This window comes from Genypterus blacodes, unplaced genomic scaffold (genome assembly GCF_046128005.1).
Source record: "Genypterus blacodes isolate CSIRO-AG114 ecotype Tasmania unplaced genomic scaffold, CSIRO-AGI_Gbla_v1 ptg000058l_1, whole genome shotgun sequence".
Lineage (NCBI taxonomy): Eukaryota > Metazoa > Chordata > Actinopteri > Ophidiiformes > Ophidiidae > Genypterus > Genypterus blacodes.
The window spans coordinates 2604192-2626108 of record NW_027466870.1 but is presented as its reverse complement, the minus strand read 5'-3'; the positions used below and the strand labels follow the sequence as shown (position 1 = coordinate 2626108).

Sequence of the window (21917 nt, the reverse complement as noted above, 5' to 3'; positions counted from 1 at the left end):
CAACAACCATTTGTGCTCATTTGTGCAAACATTACAATGTGCTGATATGTAGGATGTGATAATAGCGATTTGAGAATAAATACACTTATTAACAATAAGGATTTCCAGTTACTTAGTTCTTGCTCACATGACTCTACATACAACAATGTCAATACAAGAGAACCAATTCCAAATAACTTAAAACCCATACAATCAAAATGTTCAACATTTAAATATTATGTCTTTTTATACCTTTGCACAGCAAAATTCAACTCAAACACTTAAAAGAGTTTCATTCCAAACTTAGATTTGCACATTTTAACAGGTGATGCCTGATGTAAGATGTGCAAAGAATCAGGAGAAACGATCCATCCGTGTTTAAAGTACGGTCTGTATCTTAAGCCCTTGGTTGGTATAATATAACACTTGTGCAGAGTTTGTGTTTTCTGAGAAGTGCTATAAAATTCTGTAAAGAAAACTCTTGTTTTCTATTTTTCAAACTCATTTATACGTGAGCTTCAATTCAAATGTGCGAGTATAAGAGCGTAACAACTGTCAAAACCTTTGGTACCTGTTTCCCCCCATAAATTGTAACTATAAATGCATGTAAGAGTTACATAATTAATCAAGAATAATTAAGAACTCAAATCCAAAATTACAACACCTCACCCAAAGCAATACCCTTCCTCACATGCACACCTTTTCACATGTAAAATGACATGACAGTCACACATGGGATCACAGAGTAAAGTCTTCACAGACATCAGGTCAGTGGGTCAGCGCTGTGTGATGGTTTGTGGAAGTAGGATTGGTGTACATGCGATGCCTGCAAAGGACTCTGGGAAATGCAAATCCCTCTCCCACTCATCTGTTTCTGTGTTGTACACCTGCACAATGCTTGTGACATTGTTCAGGTGCCAGTTGTAACCTCCAACAATGTAGATCTTGCTGTCCAGGTAGCAGCAGCCGGCCTCAGACTGCCCCGCTCTCATGGGACTGACGGTGGTCCACTGGTCATTCTCTGGAATATAATACTCTGCTGCCAGCACGTCAAAACAACGGTCCACATGGTCCATGCGACCCCCCAGGGCATAAACTCGATCCCTGGTGTTGATCATGGCATGTAATACTCTAGGTTCATTCATGGGAGCTCGGAAGTCCCACTGGTCAGATGTGGGGTTGTAGCAGTGAAGGGTTTTCTTGTCGTCCAGTGAGACGCCATAACCCCCGGAAACATAAAGCTTGTCTCCACAGGGAGTCCCTGCATGACCCCAGATCCTGCGCTTCAACGGTTCCACATAGGTCCACTCATTCTTCTTTGGGCAGTAGCTCTCCACAGACGAAAGACTGCCAGACCGATTGCGCCCTCCAGTGGCATACAGCTGTCCATGCAGCACATTGAGTTGAAACTGAATACGAGCCTCCTGCATGGGTTGAATGCGCAGCCACTGGCTGAGATGTGGGTCATACCGGAAACAGGCGTCCACCGCCCCCTCACCACTACGATACTGTAAGTGCTGTCCTCCAACAATATACACAAAGTTATCAAGTACAGCAACACAAGCATGGCTGCAGCCCGTCTCCATCTCTGTCAGCTCTTTGAACTGGCGGGATGCAGTGTCAGGGAGATAATACACCTTAGTGCTCACAGTGCGGTCATTGTCTGTGTAGGGGGTCCCGCCAAAAGTGATGAGTGACATAACATCGGAACGAATGACCGTCCGCGTTGACTGCATCTCATGCTGCCGGAAGGGCAGGATCTGATAATTGAAGGCCTCAAGTAGGTACTGGCGGCACAGCACGTCCTCCACCATGATGTGCACAGTCTGGACACTGTCCACCAGCTCAGACGAGCGCATCAGTGGGAAGCGCACATAGCAAAGCACCCTGTTGGCCTGAGCCCGACGGGCCTCGTCATGCTGCAGCCACCTGATGGCAGCATGGAAGAGATCAATCTCACTGCAGTTCTTCAGTTTGTTGCTCTGCAGGAAGAAGACCAGACGCTCCATGGGGATGTGTAGGAAGTCCTCCTCCTCTGCAATCTGAAGGAAGTGGCGAAAGGTAAAAGCATCCACCGATTCCTTGAGGGAAGACAGACTGAATGTGGTGGCCATCTGGCCAATATGCAGGCAGGTCTCCACGCTCATTGCTGACTTGAGGAACTCCTCGCAGAGCTCCACCACAGGAACCATCTGAAGGAAAACAGCAGCTCCAAGTACATCCTGAATGCAGTCCAGGTCTAGAGTGACTTCTGCACTGTACGCAAAGTCAATAATGTGTTTCAGGCCTCTGGCTGATAAGCCCTTCAGCTCAATAGTGTCCTGGTTTGACTCCCTCATGCCGCCAGTAAACATTGCTCTGTAAATCAAGAACAAATTAGCAAACTGAAGGACGGATTAGAACCCAATCTAATCTACATGTGCTGATGAAAATGGCATTTATTATCATAACTTTCACAAACTTGCTGTTTTGATGCTTTTTCTTGTGACCACTTAGGTGAAAATAACATCTGAACCACCATTTAATGACAAAAGAATGTTAAATATTCAGGTATATTCTAAATACATGTAGCCTCTCTGTATGCAAGTCTGCTGTCTCTACACTCCTAAAATTACATGACCACAATGACCCCTGTAAATATGAATTCAGTGGAAACAATGACCAGGCGAGAGAGAGAGAGAGAGAGAGAGAGAGAGAGAGAGAGAGAGAGAGAGAGAGAGAGAGAGAGAGAGAGAGAGAGAGAGAGAGAGAGAGAGAGAGAGAGAGAGAGAGAGAGAGAGAGAGAGAGAGAGAGAGAGAGAGAGAGAGAGAGAGAGAGAGAGAGAACAAAGCCTAGTTGATGTGCGCATTGAGAGCTTGAAATTGCTTTTCATATAGTTAATCTAGGAGACCAAGCTGACTCTAACAGTGCACTCAGGGTAAATTGCTCGGGAGAAGAGCCTCAGCTGAGTGCTTCAAATTTAATATGCAAATGGAGCAGGCAAAGGTCATACAGACTAACCTGAAGTAGTCACTACAAGCGGCCAACACTGCTTTGTGAACCTGGAAGCGCTCCTCATTAATGGCCAACACGACGTCAAGCAGCTGGCCCTGGGCCCGCAAGATGGACAAGCCCTGGAGGAGGATTGCACTGTGGCTCGGGGCGGAGAAGGTACAGCGTAAGGTGCTGTTCTTGTTAGCCATACTGGAAGAAGGAGAAAGGCTTTTTTACTTTCAGTTAGTCGAGGGATCTTCTGTGTCTACTGAACTTCTAAATCTCAGGGTTTTGCTAATTTCTTATCATAGTGTAAGTTGGTTCTGGTTGTGTTATATAGCCATACATATATAAATATGATCTGCATGTTTGGTGAACTACAAAGAAATGTATATCAATGCAAGGTGTACATACACAAAGTGGCAATGATGGAAATACAACATGATCTACCACAGCCAGTTGGGCTGTAATGTAATCCGTACAGGATCAGTGTCGAGACTTTCAGCGCCGTGCACACTACACACAACACTGCTGGGGCAGGATGTTATTTCTGCAGTCAGACATGGCCTTGCTAGATGTAAGAAGCACCGTTTCATCGCCTCCAATAAGAATGGGAGCCATTAAAAAGGAGCAATGTCACTGTGGATGGACATGTTGATACTACAGGTACAAATAAGAGATCCGGGTTTGATGAAAACGCCTCCGAAACATTTCCAGAACTAAATGCCATCTATCCAGGTAGAGAGAGGTTTTAATGACAACTCCTTCACTATCCAGCTTAGTGTTAAAGGAGCCCAAAGTGATTCTCTTGCACCATACAGGACTCCGAACATCCTACATTCACTTCCAAACCTGCCAACAAAATGTGTTCAGTGGTCAATATTTGCATGGGGTGCTTTTCATTTCATTATAGATCACATATATATATAGGATTATTGAGTGTTATCATATAATCAAAGAGTTGTGTGTGTTTGTGTTGTCAGATTTCTCATTAGCATTGGGTACCTTTAAGGAGTGGGGCAGGGGGAGGAAGGAGGGTAAGGGGCGGCTGGGGAAAAGGTAGAGACGCTCTGGCTTTGCTCTGGCAGAACTAAATGAAGGTGAATCACTTGATCACCCAGCTAGGAATCAGCTGGCAGCCTTCAGGTGATGAGCTTACGAAGACTTCTATGACGTCAGATGTCTTCAATACCAAGGAAGTTACCAAAATAAACAACTGGAAATTATGCTGAAGCACGTAAAATGTCTACAACGAGAACACGCACATAACTGTTAGCGGCTCTGTTCTTATAGAAAGCTCTCTGACGTCATAGACTTCCTGTAGCGTGTAGTTGGAGTCACCGCTATGGCGTTAGTGTGTCATTCATGGACGCAGCTGGTTGCCATCTGGGAATGAGACGCACCAGGTGTGTTTCTGGGCAGCATAAGCGACATAATAAAGTATTCAATCTGGACATATCCTGGTGCACAAGCTATTTATTTAAAGTGTTATTTTAAAAGGCAGTTGTCTGAGCATTAAACTTTCCATTAACATCACTTTTTAGTTAGTTAGTTTGTCATCTTTTTAGGGCCTCACGTTGTTTGTTGTTGTGGTGCACCTGAGTTTGACTTGTTTTTAATCGTGACAACCACATAAACTGTGACAGTTTTCAGCATTTCCTCTATGTAACGCTTCCCCAGTGTACAACATTAAAGTGTTTCTCATACAACCTCGCTTTCAAACATAACAACGTGAACGTCCAAAGGCCGGGCACATCCTCGGTGTTTCCTGTAGTCAAGGACGGCCATAAGGGCTCCGGCCGAGCGGCAAACCGGAGCTCCTCCGCTTCCGTGCAGGCAAACACAGAGAGCGAGGACCCGCAGACACTCACCCCGGCTCGCGCTCACCTGCTCTGAGAATGTTCCGTAGCAAAATCCCCTCCGTCCGACTCCGCCATCTTCTAACACAGTGCTGCACGCATAGGGCATCTTCAGAGGGTTTCCGGGAGGGTCAGCGGCACAACCATGGCGTGTTAGGAGCATCGAGGCGGACCGTATGGTGGTGGTGGACAGAGGAGAGCCGAGAGCAGCTGCCCTCCTGTCGGTACACAAGAGCGGGAAGACGGTGACCTCCTCTCCAACCAGCTGTGCGCTACACCTCTGCGCTCATATGTACTGGCCACGAGGGGGCGCTGCAGCTCTTCTACACGGTGAGAATAAAGTTTGAGGTAATTGTACTTGATATAAGTATCTCCATTTTGTACTACTTCCTTTACTGCTGTCCCATTTCTGAGGGATTTGTGCTTCTATTTTTACTTTATTGTGTCCATGTAATGTTTTCAGCATGTAATACTTCAACTGCAACCGCTACTTCAAGAACCCTGACCTCCAATTTGAGCGATTTTCATCATTAATGCAATAATATGATAATGTTACAGTCTCACACAGTCCATATATCCATCTTTAAGCCGGTGTCGCATTATGTTCCTACATAGTATTAAACCCCTGAGAAATTGTATGAATACTCAATAATGTTGTGCAAATGCTTCATTACATCTTCTCAATCCAAAATATACATTATAGACAACTTCAATTCATTGACTAATGTAAGTATAACACAAGGCCTAAAACAAAAACAAGTCCTCACATCTGGCAGATAAGTGTCCTCAGTTTGTTTGGACTATGTAAACAAGAATGTAATGCAGGAGCTTTGTATAGTATTGGTAACCGCACATCACCCTTATCAGATGTCAGTCTGCTCTCTGTGGTCTCAACACATGATCTTTATCTCAATGTGAGCAGAGATGAAAGATAGGATCTCATTCATAACGTTCTCACTGAGATCCTCCTCAAACACTTCACCCACCAAACCAGGAAGCCAGATTGAGCTTAAAGCTACAACAGTAAAATGCATTGTGGTGGAAAATGCTTCAAGTCTGTCATCACTGCTGGCAAATCATTATGACATGAACCTATTTGAACAGACTGAAGCACCACAGAAGTCTTGTTTGGTTATGAGTAAGCTCGAGTTTTCTCATTATGTGACTACTTTTTAAGGTCATCGGGGGTTTTTTTTGTGACCACTTCCTGTCACATGTTCACCTTTCGGCAGTCACATCCACTGCCTCATTGTTCTACATCCCTTAGGTTTCACTTTACTCTGACCTGCAGATACTCTGCCGCCAAACTGATCCTCTACTTGCCATTCTACTGAAGAGATTGTGGTCCAAACTTAGATGATGACGATGATGATAGATCGTGGTTCGAGACCCTAATTCCTACCCACATGCCTTGTACATTCCCATTGATGAATGATGAGTGGGGCCAGCGGAGCAAAATTTGCACGAAACAAGGAAATGGCTGTTAATATCCTGAACTTGGCATCAATTGGAGATTTATTCAGTATTTGCTGATGGAAAATGTTCAAGGAAAGTTTATTAACAAAGCCTATTATGAAATAGAAACAGAAAACAGATTTCTTTACAGCATTCACACCTTTATCAAACCTTTATGCTCACTTCCCCCATTGTTGTGTGTGTGGTTGTTGGTTAACAATGGGCCAAAGGTTCAATATTGTTCAACTCCCTATTATTAAATATGATCTACTTCTGGACAAGAACAAAGATCACAAGCAATAACAAATCTATTTACATATGGAAACCTTAATATTGACTCGATAGAATCTGTCAGGCAACACATCTGCCCCTGCAGATCGTTTAACCCGAGTCTGTTTTCACGTCAAACACCAAACCGTTCCTGTATATCAACATGGCGATCTCGTTTTCCACTTGCTCCAGATCGGTCATGTTTTCATCCGTGGTGCATCTCAGGGCGTTCTCCTCGTAGACGCCGCTTTCATCAGATTTGTCATCGTCAGTATCCACTGGGACACCGTCTGTCCCGCCGAGGAATGTGGTCTCCTCTGAGGCCTCAAGCGCCTCTGTAGACTTCCCCTCTGGAGGCAGCTGGCACAGCGTTAACTTGTGCACCACCTCTTTCCCCTGCAGTATCTCCTGTGCAGGTTAATATGTAAAGGTACGTGGTTTAGTTTCCATGGAGACCAATCCACACATGAGCAAGCAAACTTTATTTATATGATAACCACTTCTCTTCACTTACAAATACCACTTTCAGCTCATAAATACCTGTAACCTCCTGATTAACTCTTTGTTCTCCTTTTTTAGCTTATGATAAAAGCAACCATCACAATGGACCGCTTGTATATTCAACACATCCTTCTGTCTGGCTTGAGACAACACGAGTTTAGTTTAGGGATAGAAAATATGGGAATGACTTCTTGGCTATAGAGTTGACATTCACGACATCATTGGCATTTTCAAGTTGAGTTGCAGAGCCTGTATTAGTTACAGGACTTGAATGAAACAGGGAATGTCCGGAAACGACCTGTTAGTGACGCAAGTGTTCTGCTTTGTGCTCAAGTTAAAAGTGTGTGGTTCTCTCAGCAGCTTCAGCAGGGACTTTCCTCGGTTTCAACCACCTCCCCAAAACATGTGAGTCGGTGCTTTAAGATCACACCTGTGTTTGCTTTTACTTTTCTTGAAGACCATTACCAGTACTTCCATACATTTTACACTGTGAGCCTCTTAGATCAATCAAACATCTCCTTGTATTAATGTGGAAATATAAAGACTTAAATTGTGTTTTGATTCAATATAATTAGCTTTTTAACTACCGACTAAATGAGAAGCACAGATCAGTTTGTAGTCAATGTTGTTGTTTGTTTTTGTGTCAATTAGAAAGCCACATAATCCCTGTTTGATTGTTTGATACGACAAATATGTACAAACAGCAACGTGGACATTAAATGAATAAATGGTTCAACATAACACACAACACAATGGCAAATGTTGATTCTTGCGAGTTATTACCTGATGTTCTGGTTGAAACTTGGCTGAATCTGGAATAACAGGCGTCGGCACCGGAGGCAAGATTCTGTTTTTGACTCTAAATATTTGAAAAGAACAAAAAGCAAACAAAGAAAACTCAACTTTGCATATGTTTCCATGACTAACTTACCCAATGTGTCTTATCTGCTTATTAATGTTTGTACTCACCTCTTGAATGTAAAAGTGCACAATACTGACAGGAAGGAGAACGAAAGCAGCAAGCCCAAACTCAGCAACACTAATTTGAGGAACATAAGAAAGATAATGAATTAAAGTCAGTGGCCACAAAAGGACGTAAACATTAATGTGCAAACTGCTTCATCCCCGCTCAGTCTGATACCATTGCTGTGCTTCTGTGGCACTGTGTTGATGATGACTGTGGCTGCAGGCCCTTCGCCCGCTCTCGTCACACTGGCCAGACTGATGTTGTACTTTGCTCCTGGCGTCAAGTGTTCCAGACGGTATTTCAGCAGTGAGGCTGATATGTTACGGCACTCTGATGGTAGAAAGTTCATTTGTTTTATTCGGTTAATTCAGATTTTAGGGAATGAAAATGAAACCAGCTATTGATCTCATGTTAGAGCTTCTTTAGGTGATGCTCGGGTCGACCTTTGGTTTCATTCTGCCAGCTGCCGTTGGCCCTGCACAGGACGTAGTGTGTGAGGAAACCTCGCTGGTGCCCAGTTGGGATGGCGCGCCACGATAGATAAGCGGATGTGTGCGTTTCACTAAAGGTGATGAAATCCTCAGGTGCACTGATTGGAGCTGCGGAGAGAAAGCAGAGATTAGCAAGCAGCAGAATCAATGAGGAGGATGTGACTGCATACTCGACTTAGACGCAAACATTATTATTTATACTCTTGTCAGGTTTTATGCCTGATTAGACTACATAAGTCGTTCTGTCTCCATACATCTGATATAAGGGGACATTGGAAGACCAAATGTCTCCTGTTTTTAGGGCGTTGGAGGTAAAAATCAACTTTTGCTGGGCGGGGAATTCAGAGACGATGTGGGATTAGTTTCTTCTTGTGCTTTCATGACGCTGCTTTGAGTCACTTTTTACTGCCTCGCTTTGTGAAATCTTTCCTATCAACAGCTTTATGTTACAGCTTACCTCCCTCCGTTTTGTAAAAAAGGCACATTTGAACCGTCTGCGGCCTCCTGTTGACGCATCTGTGTTCAATGTAAAGGTAGCGGACATGGTCCTTCATTTCTAGAATGAAAAACATAAAAAGTATCAATTCTGCTTAAGGTAAAATGCTTCATGATCTGCACTTACAGTAAATCCATAAACCAGAGATCACAAACATTACAGTAAATTATCCACTTCCCCCTTGCGTCAAATCTTACCTGCTTTCATTTTCAGGTTTTCTGCTTTTGTGGTCCTTGCCAGTAAAGTGAGGACACTCTCTGGCTTTGGGTGTCCGTCTTCAAGCTCGTACCACTCCAGACACGTTTGCTTACCCAATTTTTCTCCTAATAATGTTTTTTCACAAGCTGCCAGGTGGAGGGGGGGGGGGGGGGGGGGAATAAGGATTAATACACAGCTCATGTATATATATATAATATCACACTGGAGCAGACACTCACACAGAGACACATACGTACGTTTCAGATCAGCAGCAGGTTTGGCACGAACGTGAACAACTGCCGGAGGAGATTTTCCTGCTGCGTTCCAGGCGATTACAGAGATGTTGGCAGCCGAGTACGTCACAAAGGTGGTGTATTTGGTATTTGTCGTGTTGATGAAACAATTCTTGGTGTAACAAGGGCATCCGTGACATCGCTGAGTGTCTTCAATGCTGTAAGTTACACCACCTACCGCTGCTGCAGGGGGCACAGGCTGAGAGGCAGAATGGAGGACAGGTCAGGGAAGAGAGAGAAACAAATGGAAGACACTACGAAAGGTGAAAGGTTCACTGGAAAGCCCTGATATTTGAACTTGTCAAACTGTAAAGGTACAAGATTCCACTCACTTTCAGTTTCATGAATCTGTACTTTTTATTACTCAATAATCAAATCCAAAATTCTTTCAAGTTCTTTTCGAAAGTATTCATGCTTCCGTTCGTATTGGGAATTTACCTAATGATTGGGGATTCCATTTAGTAATCCAGTCACAAATGTTTATGTGACGGTGATTTGTCACTAACTTACCTGCCAAGTGAGTGTCACTGTTTGAGTTCCATCTCTACATTTCTTCCTCATATTAACTTCAAGTGGGTGTTCAAGCTCTGCAGGAAAAATGACAAGAAAAAGATATTTATCTGGTAAAAACAACAATCACTTTTGCCTTTTGTCAGTGAAAGGGCCTAATTTCCTTTGTTTAATAAAACTTGAAGCTCCAGTTCTGAGCCAGTTGGTGAGTTGTTGAAGGTTTGTTACACTCAAACTACCAAAATATTCCTCCAGATATTAACATGCATGTTTCAGATCAAGAAGAATATGATGTCACCTGCAGGAACAGTAACTGACGACCAGCCGCTCCACAGTGGGTTCGGGGCCTTGATGGACTGATGCCTGACCTGGACCCGATAAGATGAATCTTTCTGGAGATTCACAACAATGACCTGGTCTGTTCGGGCGGAGAGAAGATGGAGGTCAAGGTCACTCTGCTTGGTTATTTTGGAGCTTCGGCATGATTTTCCAAGGATCTTTGTGTGAAAGCATCAGACATTTCAGATTGTTTTATGGGTGGAGCCTCGCATTATTTTGTCCCACCAGTATTCTGACGAGAGGGATGTGATTGGTCAGTTGGGATCACATGAGGCTGAAACCTTTCACTACTTTCTTGGTTTTGTGTGAATATGTCAGAATGTAGTCACGATTCCGGGCTACATAACATCATGTGACACAGTTCTGCCTCCTCATTGGCTGCCTATTTCTTCACAGCCTTCTACTTGTCAGAATATGGGTAGGAGTAAAATATAACTCCTCCCACCTAAGAAAATGAGCCATGACAGACAGTTGAATTATGGATTCTATCGAAGCGGTCTAAAATAAATAAATAAATCTTAACCTTCATCAAAATAAAACTCTGATGTTTAGTCATATTTAAGAGATAAAATAATAGACATAATTAGGTGATAAAAAGTAAAAATTATGAAATTAAAAAAAAATCGAGATATTGAGCTAATCATCAAATCATAGCGACAAATTAGAATCTCGTAATTTTAACTTTTTATTTCAGAATTTTGACAAGGGGAAGGAAACAAAACTGAATACTTGTGGGTACTCACAGGTGTTATCGGTGTTGTTCGTAGTTGTTGATTTCTATACATGAGGACAAAAGGTTTAAGGTTAAACCAGGGAGCGGAAATCTAAAATTACATTCGGTCATTGAATACAAGGACACCTCACATTTTCCCAGGGTTCTGCGGCGTCTCCCTCCATCTGGAACGAGACCTCTGCTAAAGCCTGCTGCTCTGCTTCAGCTCTCCAACTTAAGTTCAGGTCGTTTCCCATCCAGGACACTGAGATGTTCTTTGGAGCTTCATACTTCACTGGGGAGGAAAAGGGGAGATGTTTGGCTGCACTGTGATACTGTGTGTATGTTAGTGAGTTAGTAAGTCTGTACCTGACTGGTTGAGGATGACAGATGTGGTGGGAGACGTGCAGCTGAAGTTTCCTGCGCGAGCAATAACCCAGATGTGAACACGCTGCCAGACGAAGAGTTCCTCCTCCCGGAACCATTGTCTGCTCCAAATTCTCCCGGATATCCTTTCTTTAGAAGTGCCGGCTGGCAGAACCGTGCGTGTGAGATTTCCATATCTAAAGGAGTTTAGGAGTTATTACCCAAAGATAGATAATCATCATCCGTCCATCATCCATCATACATCCACCTATTCATAGATGCATTAAGTCTCTTTTACAACATGATGAAATGAATAAAACTCACCTAAAGTAAACTTGATTGTTCTGGTTGCTCTCAGTCGTGTCTGTGCTCCACTCACATGTATAAACAGACACGGCAGAGTTTGTTCTGAAACACTGAGGACTGGAGGGAGCCTCACATGTCGCCGCTTAGGAAACACACATTTCAACATGATTTCACTAGATAGATATTTTTTCATTCATTTGGGTTGAAAGCTGAAATTTGAAACAACACAAACAACAGAGGATAGAAGCTGCTAAACACATACAGAAGAGAGGGAAAGCTTAAGGTGAAGCTGCAAAGAGCAACACGGTGCAGATGGCACCTGCCAATGTCAGCCACACGGTGCAGATAAGCCAACCAAGACTTTGTGGTTGGTGTTACTCTTCACACTGCTAAAGTGAAAAGGTTTTTTGATTCTTAGCTGAACTCTGAGATGTTTAAATAGCAACGAATCAGTGAGCTTTAGACCACAGCCTTTTACAAAAAGAAGATGAAATTACCTTTGCTGACCATTGTGAGCAGCATGACCACAGCAGTCCATCCCTGTAGTGAAGCCTTCACAAAGTCCATTATGTAGACGGTTCAGTCTACATGGAGGATCGGCTCCTCTTCACTGTGTCTTGCTGCATGTATTCATGCTGCCTTCACACAACTCCACCGCCTTTCTCAGAAATGTCAGCGGAGTTTCATGTCTCTCAGGTTGTGTTAGCAGCAGGGAACCACAAGTGTAACAGGTGGGGGGCAGTGTGCGTATGTGTGTGTGTGTGTGATGCACTGGCAGACAGTCACTGTGGGGGTAGACAGACACACAGCATCTCTCTGAAGTCACGTGTTTGCTTCAGCATTGATGTCGCTCTGTGACAGGAAAACAACCAAACCAAAGACAATTCAGACTTGCATCATGTGCACTTTTTTGTCTCTTTGTTCTTTTAAAATTTTCCTTTAAATGTTCTTTTAAAATCTTCTTAAACTATATCTGATTGGAATTTTAACCACTTTTTATTATTTCATTTGATTGTTGTTCACCTTTATTGTTGTCGTTAGTATTTTTATTCCTTTTAAAATATTAAATCTAATAATTTTACCTTTTTTGTATATTATTTTTATTTCTTTATTTATTATATTTTCCCTAATTTTATCTCTGAATATTTACATAAGAGCTCCAGATGTTTTCTAACCCAGGCGGCTTTGGTTCAGAGAAAACACACTTTCCAGCACAGTTGATCAACTTTGGAAGTCTGTATGTGACGGATCCTTCAGTAAAGAGAAATGAGTCATATACAGTATGTGTTAAAAGTAACGGGAGGCCCGGTACACGAAATGTCACAAAGTAAACCCCTTGAAAATACATCGATCGGTCATTCAATGAATTTATATTCTTCAATGTCATGAGCGGCTTTGAGACTTTAGTTTCATCTATAGGAGTGAACACTACTAGCACTCCCTAAATGTGTTTTACTTTATTCAGTTTCATGACGTTTCAAATGTTTGCACAACACTTTATGATAGTGCAAAAGTAGAAGCCTGATTGAAGCCTGCAGTGAGCACTGGGTGTCTTTCTGAGGGCTTCATCACAACAAACATGGCTCCATGGTGTGATGCGGCTGTGCTGGATCACCTTTGCAGGCCTGCCATTGGCTGATTCAGGAGGAGGAGGAAGAGTCTGTCACGCTTGCACCCACTCTTCATCTGTGTTGTGGTCATGCAGACCGTTTTTCTCCTGCTCCTCCCACTCATCCTACATCCTCATTCTCTTCCCATTTCCCATTTATACAAGAGACAGTTTCATACCAAATCATTTTCCCTTTCATTTTCAAATTGGTGACCTTTAGGAGGAAGCAGCTACCACCAACACCAAAAGATCTGTTCTTCTGTATTTTGGGTTAACTGAAATGTATTCTCAATCAAAACACCTGTAAATGCTATCAATATCCTTCAAAATAATGTATATATTGTATAGTATTGTGTATCATACGTTAATATGTGATGTGCGATCATGGAGGTGTCACCTGTAACCCTCCTAAAGCAGAGAATGACGGCATATCAGCAGGATAGAGCTTAAAGTTGAAGACTCCCTAGTGTAAATACAAATAAAATGTGTTCGTTCTGCTCTCATCATTTCTCAACTAAAGTATCCAACACAGCCAGTAGAGGGCGTGCTTGTACAAGTAATTAGGAATGAAAGTGACTCGAGTGAAGTTTATTTCCAAAGGACATTTACTGCTTATTTATCAACACTTGTAGCTTATAGAGTTTGCATTACAATTTTGTTCAATGTTAAAAAATGTCATACCATCATACTGTAAATTATACTTCAGGCCTCATGAGTCATGTTTCGCTCATGTTGTAACACAGATTATCCAGAGTGTGGCAGCACAGTACATCTCTGATTTCACGTTTCTTTGTTTGATGAACAGATGTAAAGTTCCTAGACCTGTTCACTTGTGTTTCAGATTCACATTGACTTGATATATTCACTGTTCTGATCAGAGGAGCGGTTTCTTTCTTTCTTTCTTTTTTCAAACTACAGTGCCTTTAAATTCATTGCTTGAACCTGGTTTCAATGAAGGTAATGGCAGGATATAAAACCTGCTGGATGGGGGCCCTGGTAGGTCTGGGTTAGAGAGCCCTGCTGCAGACTTACAGGATCATGAGATTCAGCACTTTGTGGAGAATAAGCCTTTAAACTTATAATTTAATAAATGTTTGTCCGTCTTGATTCAGACAAACTACATGCAGATGTGTGTGACAATTGACTAATTTCTAAAAGCAGATATGGAGAAAAATTGAAATGGCAGAAAGTCTTGTTTGGCACCAGTAACATGACGGCTGCAGACAAACCCAAGGAACAAAGGGAAAATAATTTCAGATTCTACCTCTTACGGTTCAAAAGTTACAGGCCAAAACGTTAAAGTGCCTCTTACAGCGCTACCATCAGGCCAACCGGTACCATAACTGAAAGGGTTCTTCCCTGGCTCCTGTCCAAGCGGCCCACTAAGCCTAATGGAAATCCAGCAAAAGCTTTCTGAGATATCCTGCTAACAGACAAACAAACACCACCTAAAACAGAACCGCCTGAGTGCAGGTAAAGAATTGTGTAAGTAACTTGTGCAATATTGGTTGCACTGACATTTAAAACCGGATATCTGTGTATATTTAGCCTGATACTGTGGCTGGATTACTGCAGTATTTGGGTGAGAGGCTGCAGCAGCGCGCTTGTAGGAAAACTGAGCCCTGGCTTGTTTATGGGAAACCTGAGTAGTGGTGGGCGTTATGTTGTGCAGAGTGCAGCCGCGTTATGCAAAGCTGCACACTGATGAGAGATAGTGAGTCCATCTCTACACCAGAGAAGCGGGAGGGAAAATGCAGCCTCAGCAATTCTCTTCAGTGCATCAGTGAAACACAAATATGTTCATTCCTGCTGCTACTGTTGTTTGACCTGCTGAAGACTCAATCTAAGTGCAGAGGCGTTACTTACGATAAGATAAGATAAGATGAAAGTTTATTATCCCGAGGGAAATTCCTGTGCAACAGTTACAGTACAGCATGAAAAACGAGAACCAGGCATTGGCTCAGTTCGCTTAATTTACCATTTAAACAGAAGCGGCTCTCAGCCGCCCTCTGTGACTACAAAGCAAACTCAGGCCATGGAAAAATCAAAAAATGGAACAAATTAACTAACTCATCGTGAACATGTAAGTTTTCAGGACGGGGGAGTTTTCAGAGATGTTATCTTCTACACATTGTTTCAGTCATAGGTTTCGTGGGGGTTTGAGTAGATGTATCATGACTGCGATCATCCCAGCTTTGGGGCCTCCGGGGAGCTGCTACGCCTCTGCGATCCAGCAAGTATAAGGACCAGTGCAGTGTGATTTAACATGATCCACCCATCCGCCCCCCTCACTGGAGCCCCTGTCCTGTCCAGGAAGACCAAAACAAGAACAGAAACCAGCTGCTGGTGTTGTGTGATATTTTTATTCACCAATGATGGATGAAGAGTTATGTAAATCCACACATAGTGAGTGTGAGTGTACAGCTGGGAGTGAATTCTGTACATGTAAAATGTGAAGCAGCACAACGCATTATATGAGACCTACACAGGCAGCACTGACTAACAGTGAGACAGGATTAAGAAATAACGTGACATTCATTGTCTTTGTATGGTTGCTGGTTGGAAACAGACAACTGGCAAACCACCATCATAATTTACGAGCAACCAGCTGATTTTCCTTCCTGAGTATAAACCAACATCCGGGATGTCTGAGCTGACACGTGGGCTTTCACTTCAGCTAGTACACAAGCTAAATGCGCCGACTCATAAAAGTACTCACTTCAGAATCTGACATAAGAGAACTTTATTCTGAGCGCTGTAACAGATAACACAAATAGTGAAATAGTGTCAGATTCCTGTATGTGTGTGTGTGTGTGTGTGTGTGTGTGTGTGTGTGTGTGTGTGTGTGTGTGTGTGTGTGTGTGTGTGTGTGTGTGTGTGTGTGTGTAAAACTGGCGTGAAAGCATTGATACAAATGGTGACACCTCACACACTCTTCTGCAGTTGCATTTTTCCAGTCAACAACTCCAGACTGTGAGGAAACAAAACTGAACACTGAAGAATTGCTTAATCTGACATCACGGGGGGCTGTAAAGACATGATGTCATCGGTAAAAACAAAAAACAAAGATGAAAATCAATCATCCTGAGATCAAAAATCGAAATAAAATGTAAACACTGTTAAATATTCAAGACCAGCAGATGAAATTGTCTCCTATCATCTTCATTTAGTTTTTGTGGGACGTTTTGTTGTGGCGTACATTCATGTCTTAGAGTTTCCAGATTCCCTGAAAGCAGCGCAAACCAAATCAAACAGCTGATGTGTGTCAGGTGGGTAGCGTTGTGGTTTCCAGCCCCACTTAGCACCTTTTACACCATGACCACCAAAGACACCTACACAGCCCGCGACCCCCTGCTGCTGCGGCGGCGGCGGTGTCTTGACATCAAATTCACGATCTGACTCTGCGCCCCAAACTGCTTTACTGGTGAATCACTGCAATCATCTGCTTTGATAGAAATACATTTTTTTAGACCCCGTAATAAGTCTGCTCTGGTAGGTAACTGATGCTGGCATACTCCGTGCCAGCCGGCTGGATCTCCGCCCCGGCCTGATGTCTTTTGGGAAAATCCAGGACGCTGTAGACGAGTGAGGGTGTACAGACATTTTTAGAGGCCTCAGGTGTTTCCTGCTGACAGTATCAAAGACAAGGTAGATGAATGTTTCTACATTTACATCTTTAAAGGCGGGAAAAGAGGAGAGGAGATGTGTGTCCTCACCTGTGCTGTGACACTAGGGCTTTGTTGTTGTTGTTGTTGTTGTTGTTGTTTGTGCTCTGTTACAAGAAGGAGAAGAGAAGTCAGTCAGAACACCTATAATTTAACTAAACTGATTAATCAACTGAACTTTCATTACCAGCCTGCCCGACATGCAAATGATGAAACACCGCAGTAACATCTCTTTCAAGGCAAAGGCTAAAAAGGCAGCATTTTCACTTAATGCTGCATCAAATCAACCGTGTTGAGTTTCTGAACTTTTAGCTTTGTGAACGTTTCTTTTGCGTAATGAACAAGAATGAACCAAATGGCTTCTTCACTTATGTCAACAATGAATCAGCTTCAGCTCAGTTCAGCATGGTAGTTACATGTTTGTGCCTGTTTTTACCACCAGCTACACTATATCATTGAAATCTTTCTTACTTTTTGACAATTTCCCCTATAGATTGACACATAAAAAAACAGATGAAAACAGAACATCCTTGGCAAATTGGGCAGAAAACGGGGGCTTAGTTGGGCCTCCTGTCTCCTTGAGATGCTCATAGTCATCATACCCCTGCATTTACAACACATGAACAGGGGAAACCATCAAATGTGGTTTCTGAGGTCTCTGGGGCTGTCAAAAACACTTCACAGAGAGAGAGTGCTCTCATTAAAAGTAGGCCGGGGGTGTGAGAGCTAAGGCGAGGCTGCACACCAAGCAATTTTCCATCAGTCACTCAGCGATGGTAGACACCAAATCTTCTTCAACGTGTGAATCATCATCACTTACCAAGGATGTGAAACTGCCTGTCTTGGCCTGCGCCCTCAGCATCTAACCACACCTACACATATTTTCCGCGCAGTGGCAAAAATTCTCCTAGACCAACTTTGTTGTCGTGATATGGTTGAACTGAACTGCAGTCCTGGACACAAAAAAGGACGAATTGCAGATTTGCACCACGAGGGACACGGGGGGTTGACGCAATATTACATCCGAACTAGATCACTGACGTTGTTTTTGCAATGGACCCACATTGACCCACAGAACACGACCCAAGGACCACATGGAGTTTTAACTAGACACTAATATGTCCACTTTGCCTTGGGAAATGTTGACATTCTTTGACTCTTGTAGAAATCGTACAAGGTTCGGAAAGGGTCCTTTTAAAACCTTAAGGAGCTGGTGAGAGAACGGCAAATATCACAAAAAATTAGCAAAATCAGTGTTCAGATATATATATAATAGTTTCCTTGAAAATCATTATATTCTTTAAAATCGCTTTGATGCTGCATTTTAGAGCATCACAGTACTTTGAGGTACACATTGGGATTGAAGCCGTTCAGTGTATCAACTCAAGCATGGAGCTGATACTGCAACCAGCAGTGAATAGGTCAAGGGTCAGACTTCTGGTGCCTTGCCAACAAAGATTCCAGGTAAACTTGAATGATCTGTGAAATACAGAAAATACTTGTGAAGACATGACTTGTGTACTTTTTGGACACTTCCCCACCTTTGGCTCGTTTGAGGCTCCATATGAACACAGGCAGCAGGCCGGCGAAGAGCGCCGCAGACAGAGCGGCCAGGACGATCAAGACATAAAAGGAGAAGAAACTGGGACTCTCACTGACTTCAGCGGCTGTGGTGACAGTTGGTGCTGGAGGAGCTGGAGGAGTTAAAAGGAAACAATGACAACATAACCAACCTGCTTCTAATGTGCCTCCTGAGCTACATGTTGGTTGGTTCGTGGAAACTGGGGGAGGTGGAAACTGTTCAGGTGATTTGCATACAAATTGGATTTGTAAGGAGAAAGAGAAGTAAATGGTTTGGATTTTACAGAGCAGCATCTCGTTTACGCATCAGATTAGTGGAGTTTCTTTCAGACCAAAATAGCTGCACTGTCACAAAGTTTAGATACACAAATTTGGGGGTTTTTGGACATGTTTGGGGGAATTTTGGCAAAAAATTAGCGCATTTTCCGGATTTTCTGTACCGACTTTCCTATATTTAATGGGTTTGGTTGTTTTGATTGATAATTGATTTTAAATGATTGGGAAAATATTTCTACAAATAACAAAAATATAGTATTTCCATATTAAAGCCAAAATATGAATATTTTATTCAGAATTTTCTTTCAGTTGTTTTTAGCTTTTTTTTAAATTGTTTATTTATTTATAAAAGTGTATGGAAACCAAATTCAATGGTAAGTAAAACTGTACAACTTTGAATTCAGAGGGTTTTCACTAATAATTTTGTCATTAGTATTACTATTGATCATGATAGTCAGCACACGGATCAGTTTGCGGATCATACCAACATGCTGTTATCACAACAACTCAAGAAAAATTGCCTTTTTTTCAACTATCTCATGTTTGAGTCTTGTGGTTGCTGTGCAACAGGCCGATGCTCACCTGTCCTCTCCTCCTCTCGGACGATCAGCCGGACCTTGTTACTCTCTGTCATGGGTCCTGAGTTTGTAGACACACTGGCCCAGTAAAACTTGCTGTGATTGAGGCTGAGGTTTGTAATGCAGTACTGCACGGATGCTTTAGTATGCTTAGCATCAACGGCACAGGGGTGTCTTTGTGAGCAGCTCTTCTCCTGCCTGCACTCTGAGATCTTTTGGGTGTTGTTGGTGTAGAGTGCAAAATAACTGTCGTTGTTCAAGGTGACTTTCTCGAATGTGAACTCGAGGGTGATGTTCTCGCCGAGGAACCCGGTGACCTCTGCGCGGCTCTGGCCTGGATTGAGACAAAACATAGAGATGTGAAGCAAACTAAATGTATCTGCACTTTAAAATGACATGTGGTGTATCTACTGCAACGCATACAGCAGAAGCAGACAGAAATGTACTAGAATATCTGTCCTAAATAGCCTGATCTAATAACCAAAGTGAGGAGATGAGACAATGAAAAGTGCTGTAATGATACTTTGGGTGAAGGGTTTTATAGTACATTATTATATTCTCCATTGTTACCATCGTGAAAGGCTTGTGTGGTTAAAAAAGACAAACCTCAGTGCTTCAGTACAGCAGATGTCAGATCTGTAACATCTGATATTATAGCATTTTCATGGTCATTTAAGTCTGAACTATACTAACTACTGACAATGTTTTGTTGACAGCATTCTGGAGGTGTTTGGCGTTTCTTTACCAGGTCTGTGGGGCTTTGAATGGAGCCCCTGTGCTTTTACATCAACAGCACTGAGAACGAAGTGAAGCACAGCACAATAAAAGCTCAACCTATCACTTAAAACGCATTTCCCTATGAAAATGTAATAATAATGTAACAATAATGACTCGCAGCAGCATTATACCGTCGCTATTCATTCATCATTGATACAAAGTAACGAAACGATAAAACAAGAAGTTTTTTGAGGGGGAAACCCTCACTGCCACCTGATGTCAACACGTGAGCTATACCTCACTCAAAACGTCAACTTACCCTTTAAAACCATGTGAGCTACGGCCATCAAAACGAACCCCAGATAGCTGGTGAGGATAGAGTTCACCATGGCGGAGGAGAGGTGGAGCTGGCAGGCCTGGTAGGATGATTGTGAGTGCTGCCGTGCTGCTCTGAATCCTTTGTGTACATGTCTGACAGGAGGAAACTGCAGACAGGAACTTGCACATATAACGATTCAGCTACACACCGCGTCAGAACCGCCTCTGGGAGCGGAAGACTTCAAAGGGCCTCGTGGATCCAGATTGAGATGATCTCACTCACATGATGTGTGTGTGTGTGTGTGTGTGTGTGTGTGTGTGTGTGTGTGTGTGTGTGTGTGTGAGAGAGAGAGAGAGAGAGAGAGAGAGAGAGAGAGAGAGAGAGAGAGAGAGAGAGAGAGCGAGAGAGAGAGAGAGAGAGAGAGAGTTCAGAAATGGCAAACAGGGAAAAATGCATTGTATGTTTTATAACAATAAATATTGTGTGAGTGCTGAAGTTTAAAATCTGAAGAAAAGCCAAAAGCATTCTTGCATTTGTTTGCGGTTCAGAACCACTGCAGTTCCTTTTCTCCAGATCAAGAAGAAGATGGAGAAGGAGGAGGTGGAGGAAGAGTCAGACTCAAACAGCACTGAGGAGGTGTTAAAGGAGGAGGAGGAGAGCAAGGGGCACTTCTGAGTAGGTGTTAGGACGGATTTAAGGAGGATTTCGAGGAGGAGAAGGAGCCGAGAAGCAGGGGAAGGAGGCGATCAAGGAGGAGCCAGAGAGGCCCAGAGGAGGAAGAGAGAAGGACACAAGGACACACTCTCTCTCTCTCTTACTGCAGCTCTGAAGTGACTGCTGCCACCTATTGGCGGCACTTTGGAACTTCTCTTCTCTACCTTTAAGAAACTTGGACAACTCTGTTTGTGTGATTGCATTTTCTATTTCTAATTCTATTCTTGTTTTTGTTTTTAAACAAGAAAATGAATTAAGGTACTTTTGATTATACCTGCTTGTTTGTCTTGTGTTTATTTATTAAGCTGACATCTATGGGGGAGCAACAGGCATTAATAGAGGATGAGTCTGATAAAAGTATTCACACACAAACACACGTGGAGCAAACAGGCAAGAACAAATCGTCACCCTTTAAAAAATAACAGAAAAGGAGGAAGAAGAGAGAGTTGCATGTCTTGGAGAACGAGGTGTCACTGTGCGGTGTTACACCAGGAAAACGGCTGATGAGGCACAGCGCTGCCTGACAACGATTCGCTGTTCCCATGGTTACAGGGAAACATCCCATTTTTCGAGAAAAAAAAATCTTAAAGAAAAGACAAAGGCGAACACAGAGAGTCGCTGTCAGTTTGCACATCAAACGGCTTTAAACAGGCGGTCGTAAAGCAGCGTGTGTACTTTGACTTTAGATACTCCAGTTCACTTTGCTGCTATTAATACTTCAGTGGATAATTGAGGTGACTGC

The 21917-nt window shown here is 42.8% G+C and overlaps 3 protein-coding genes across 5 annotated transcripts; all 3 read right to left on the bottom strand.

The window, feature by feature from the left end:
• Positions 1 to 730: 730 nt before the first annotated feature.
• On the bottom strand, positions 731 to 5087 carry klhl26 (kelch-like family member 26). The gene is made up of 3 exons (XM_076153471.1): positions 4841 to 5087; positions 2981 to 3163; positions 731 to 2337 (listed from the first exon to the last, which is right to left on the bottom strand). Exons 1-3 carry the CDS (start codon positions 4888 to 4890, stop codon positions 756 to 758), a joined length of 1815 nt encoding a protein of 604 aa, XP_076009586.1. The 5' UTR covers positions 4891 to 5087; the 3' UTR covers positions 731 to 755.
• A 1260-nt stretch (positions 5088 to 6347) lies between these two features.
• il12rb1 (interleukin 12 receptor subunit beta 1) lies at positions 6348 to 12485 on the bottom strand. 2 transcript variants are annotated; one of them, XM_076153645.1, is made up of 15 exons: positions 12214 to 12485; positions 11735 to 11858; positions 11414 to 11607; positions 11197 to 11339; positions 11076 to 11109; positions 10292 to 10411; positions 9994 to 10070; positions 9448 to 9682; positions 9190 to 9336; positions 8954 to 9052; positions 8449 to 8604; positions 8180 to 8335; positions 8008 to 8077; positions 7822 to 7897; positions 6348 to 6945 (listed from the first exon to the last, which is right to left on the bottom strand). In XM_076153645.1, exons 1-15 carry the CDS (start codon positions 12281 to 12283, stop codon positions 6649 to 6651), a joined length of 1998 nt encoding a protein of 665 aa, XP_076009760.1. In that variant the 5' UTR covers positions 12284 to 12485; the 3' UTR covers positions 6348 to 6648. The 2 variants fall into 2 exon arrangements, with proteins under 2 accessions (XP_076009760.1, XP_076009761.1); XM_076153646.1 differs by having other exon boundaries at positions 12224 to 12485.
• Positions 12486 to 16051: 3566 nt separating this feature from the next.
• LOC143002638 (uncharacterized) lies at positions 16052 to 20882 on the bottom strand. Of its 2 annotated transcripts, none has more exons than XM_076152837.1 (5): positions 20462 to 20882; positions 19430 to 19759; positions 18532 to 18684; positions 17042 to 17097; positions 16052 to 16953 (listed from the first exon to the last, which is right to left on the bottom strand). In XM_076152837.1, exons 1-5 carry the CDS (start codon positions 20529 to 20531, stop codon positions 16792 to 16794), a joined length of 771 nt encoding a protein of 256 aa, XP_076008952.1. In that variant the 5' UTR covers positions 20532 to 20882; the 3' UTR covers positions 16052 to 16791. The 2 variants fall into 2 exon arrangements, with proteins under 2 accessions (XP_076008952.1, XP_076008953.1); XM_076152838.1 differs by having other exon boundaries at positions 16052 to 16950.
• Positions 20883 to 21917: the final 1035 nt, after the last annotated feature.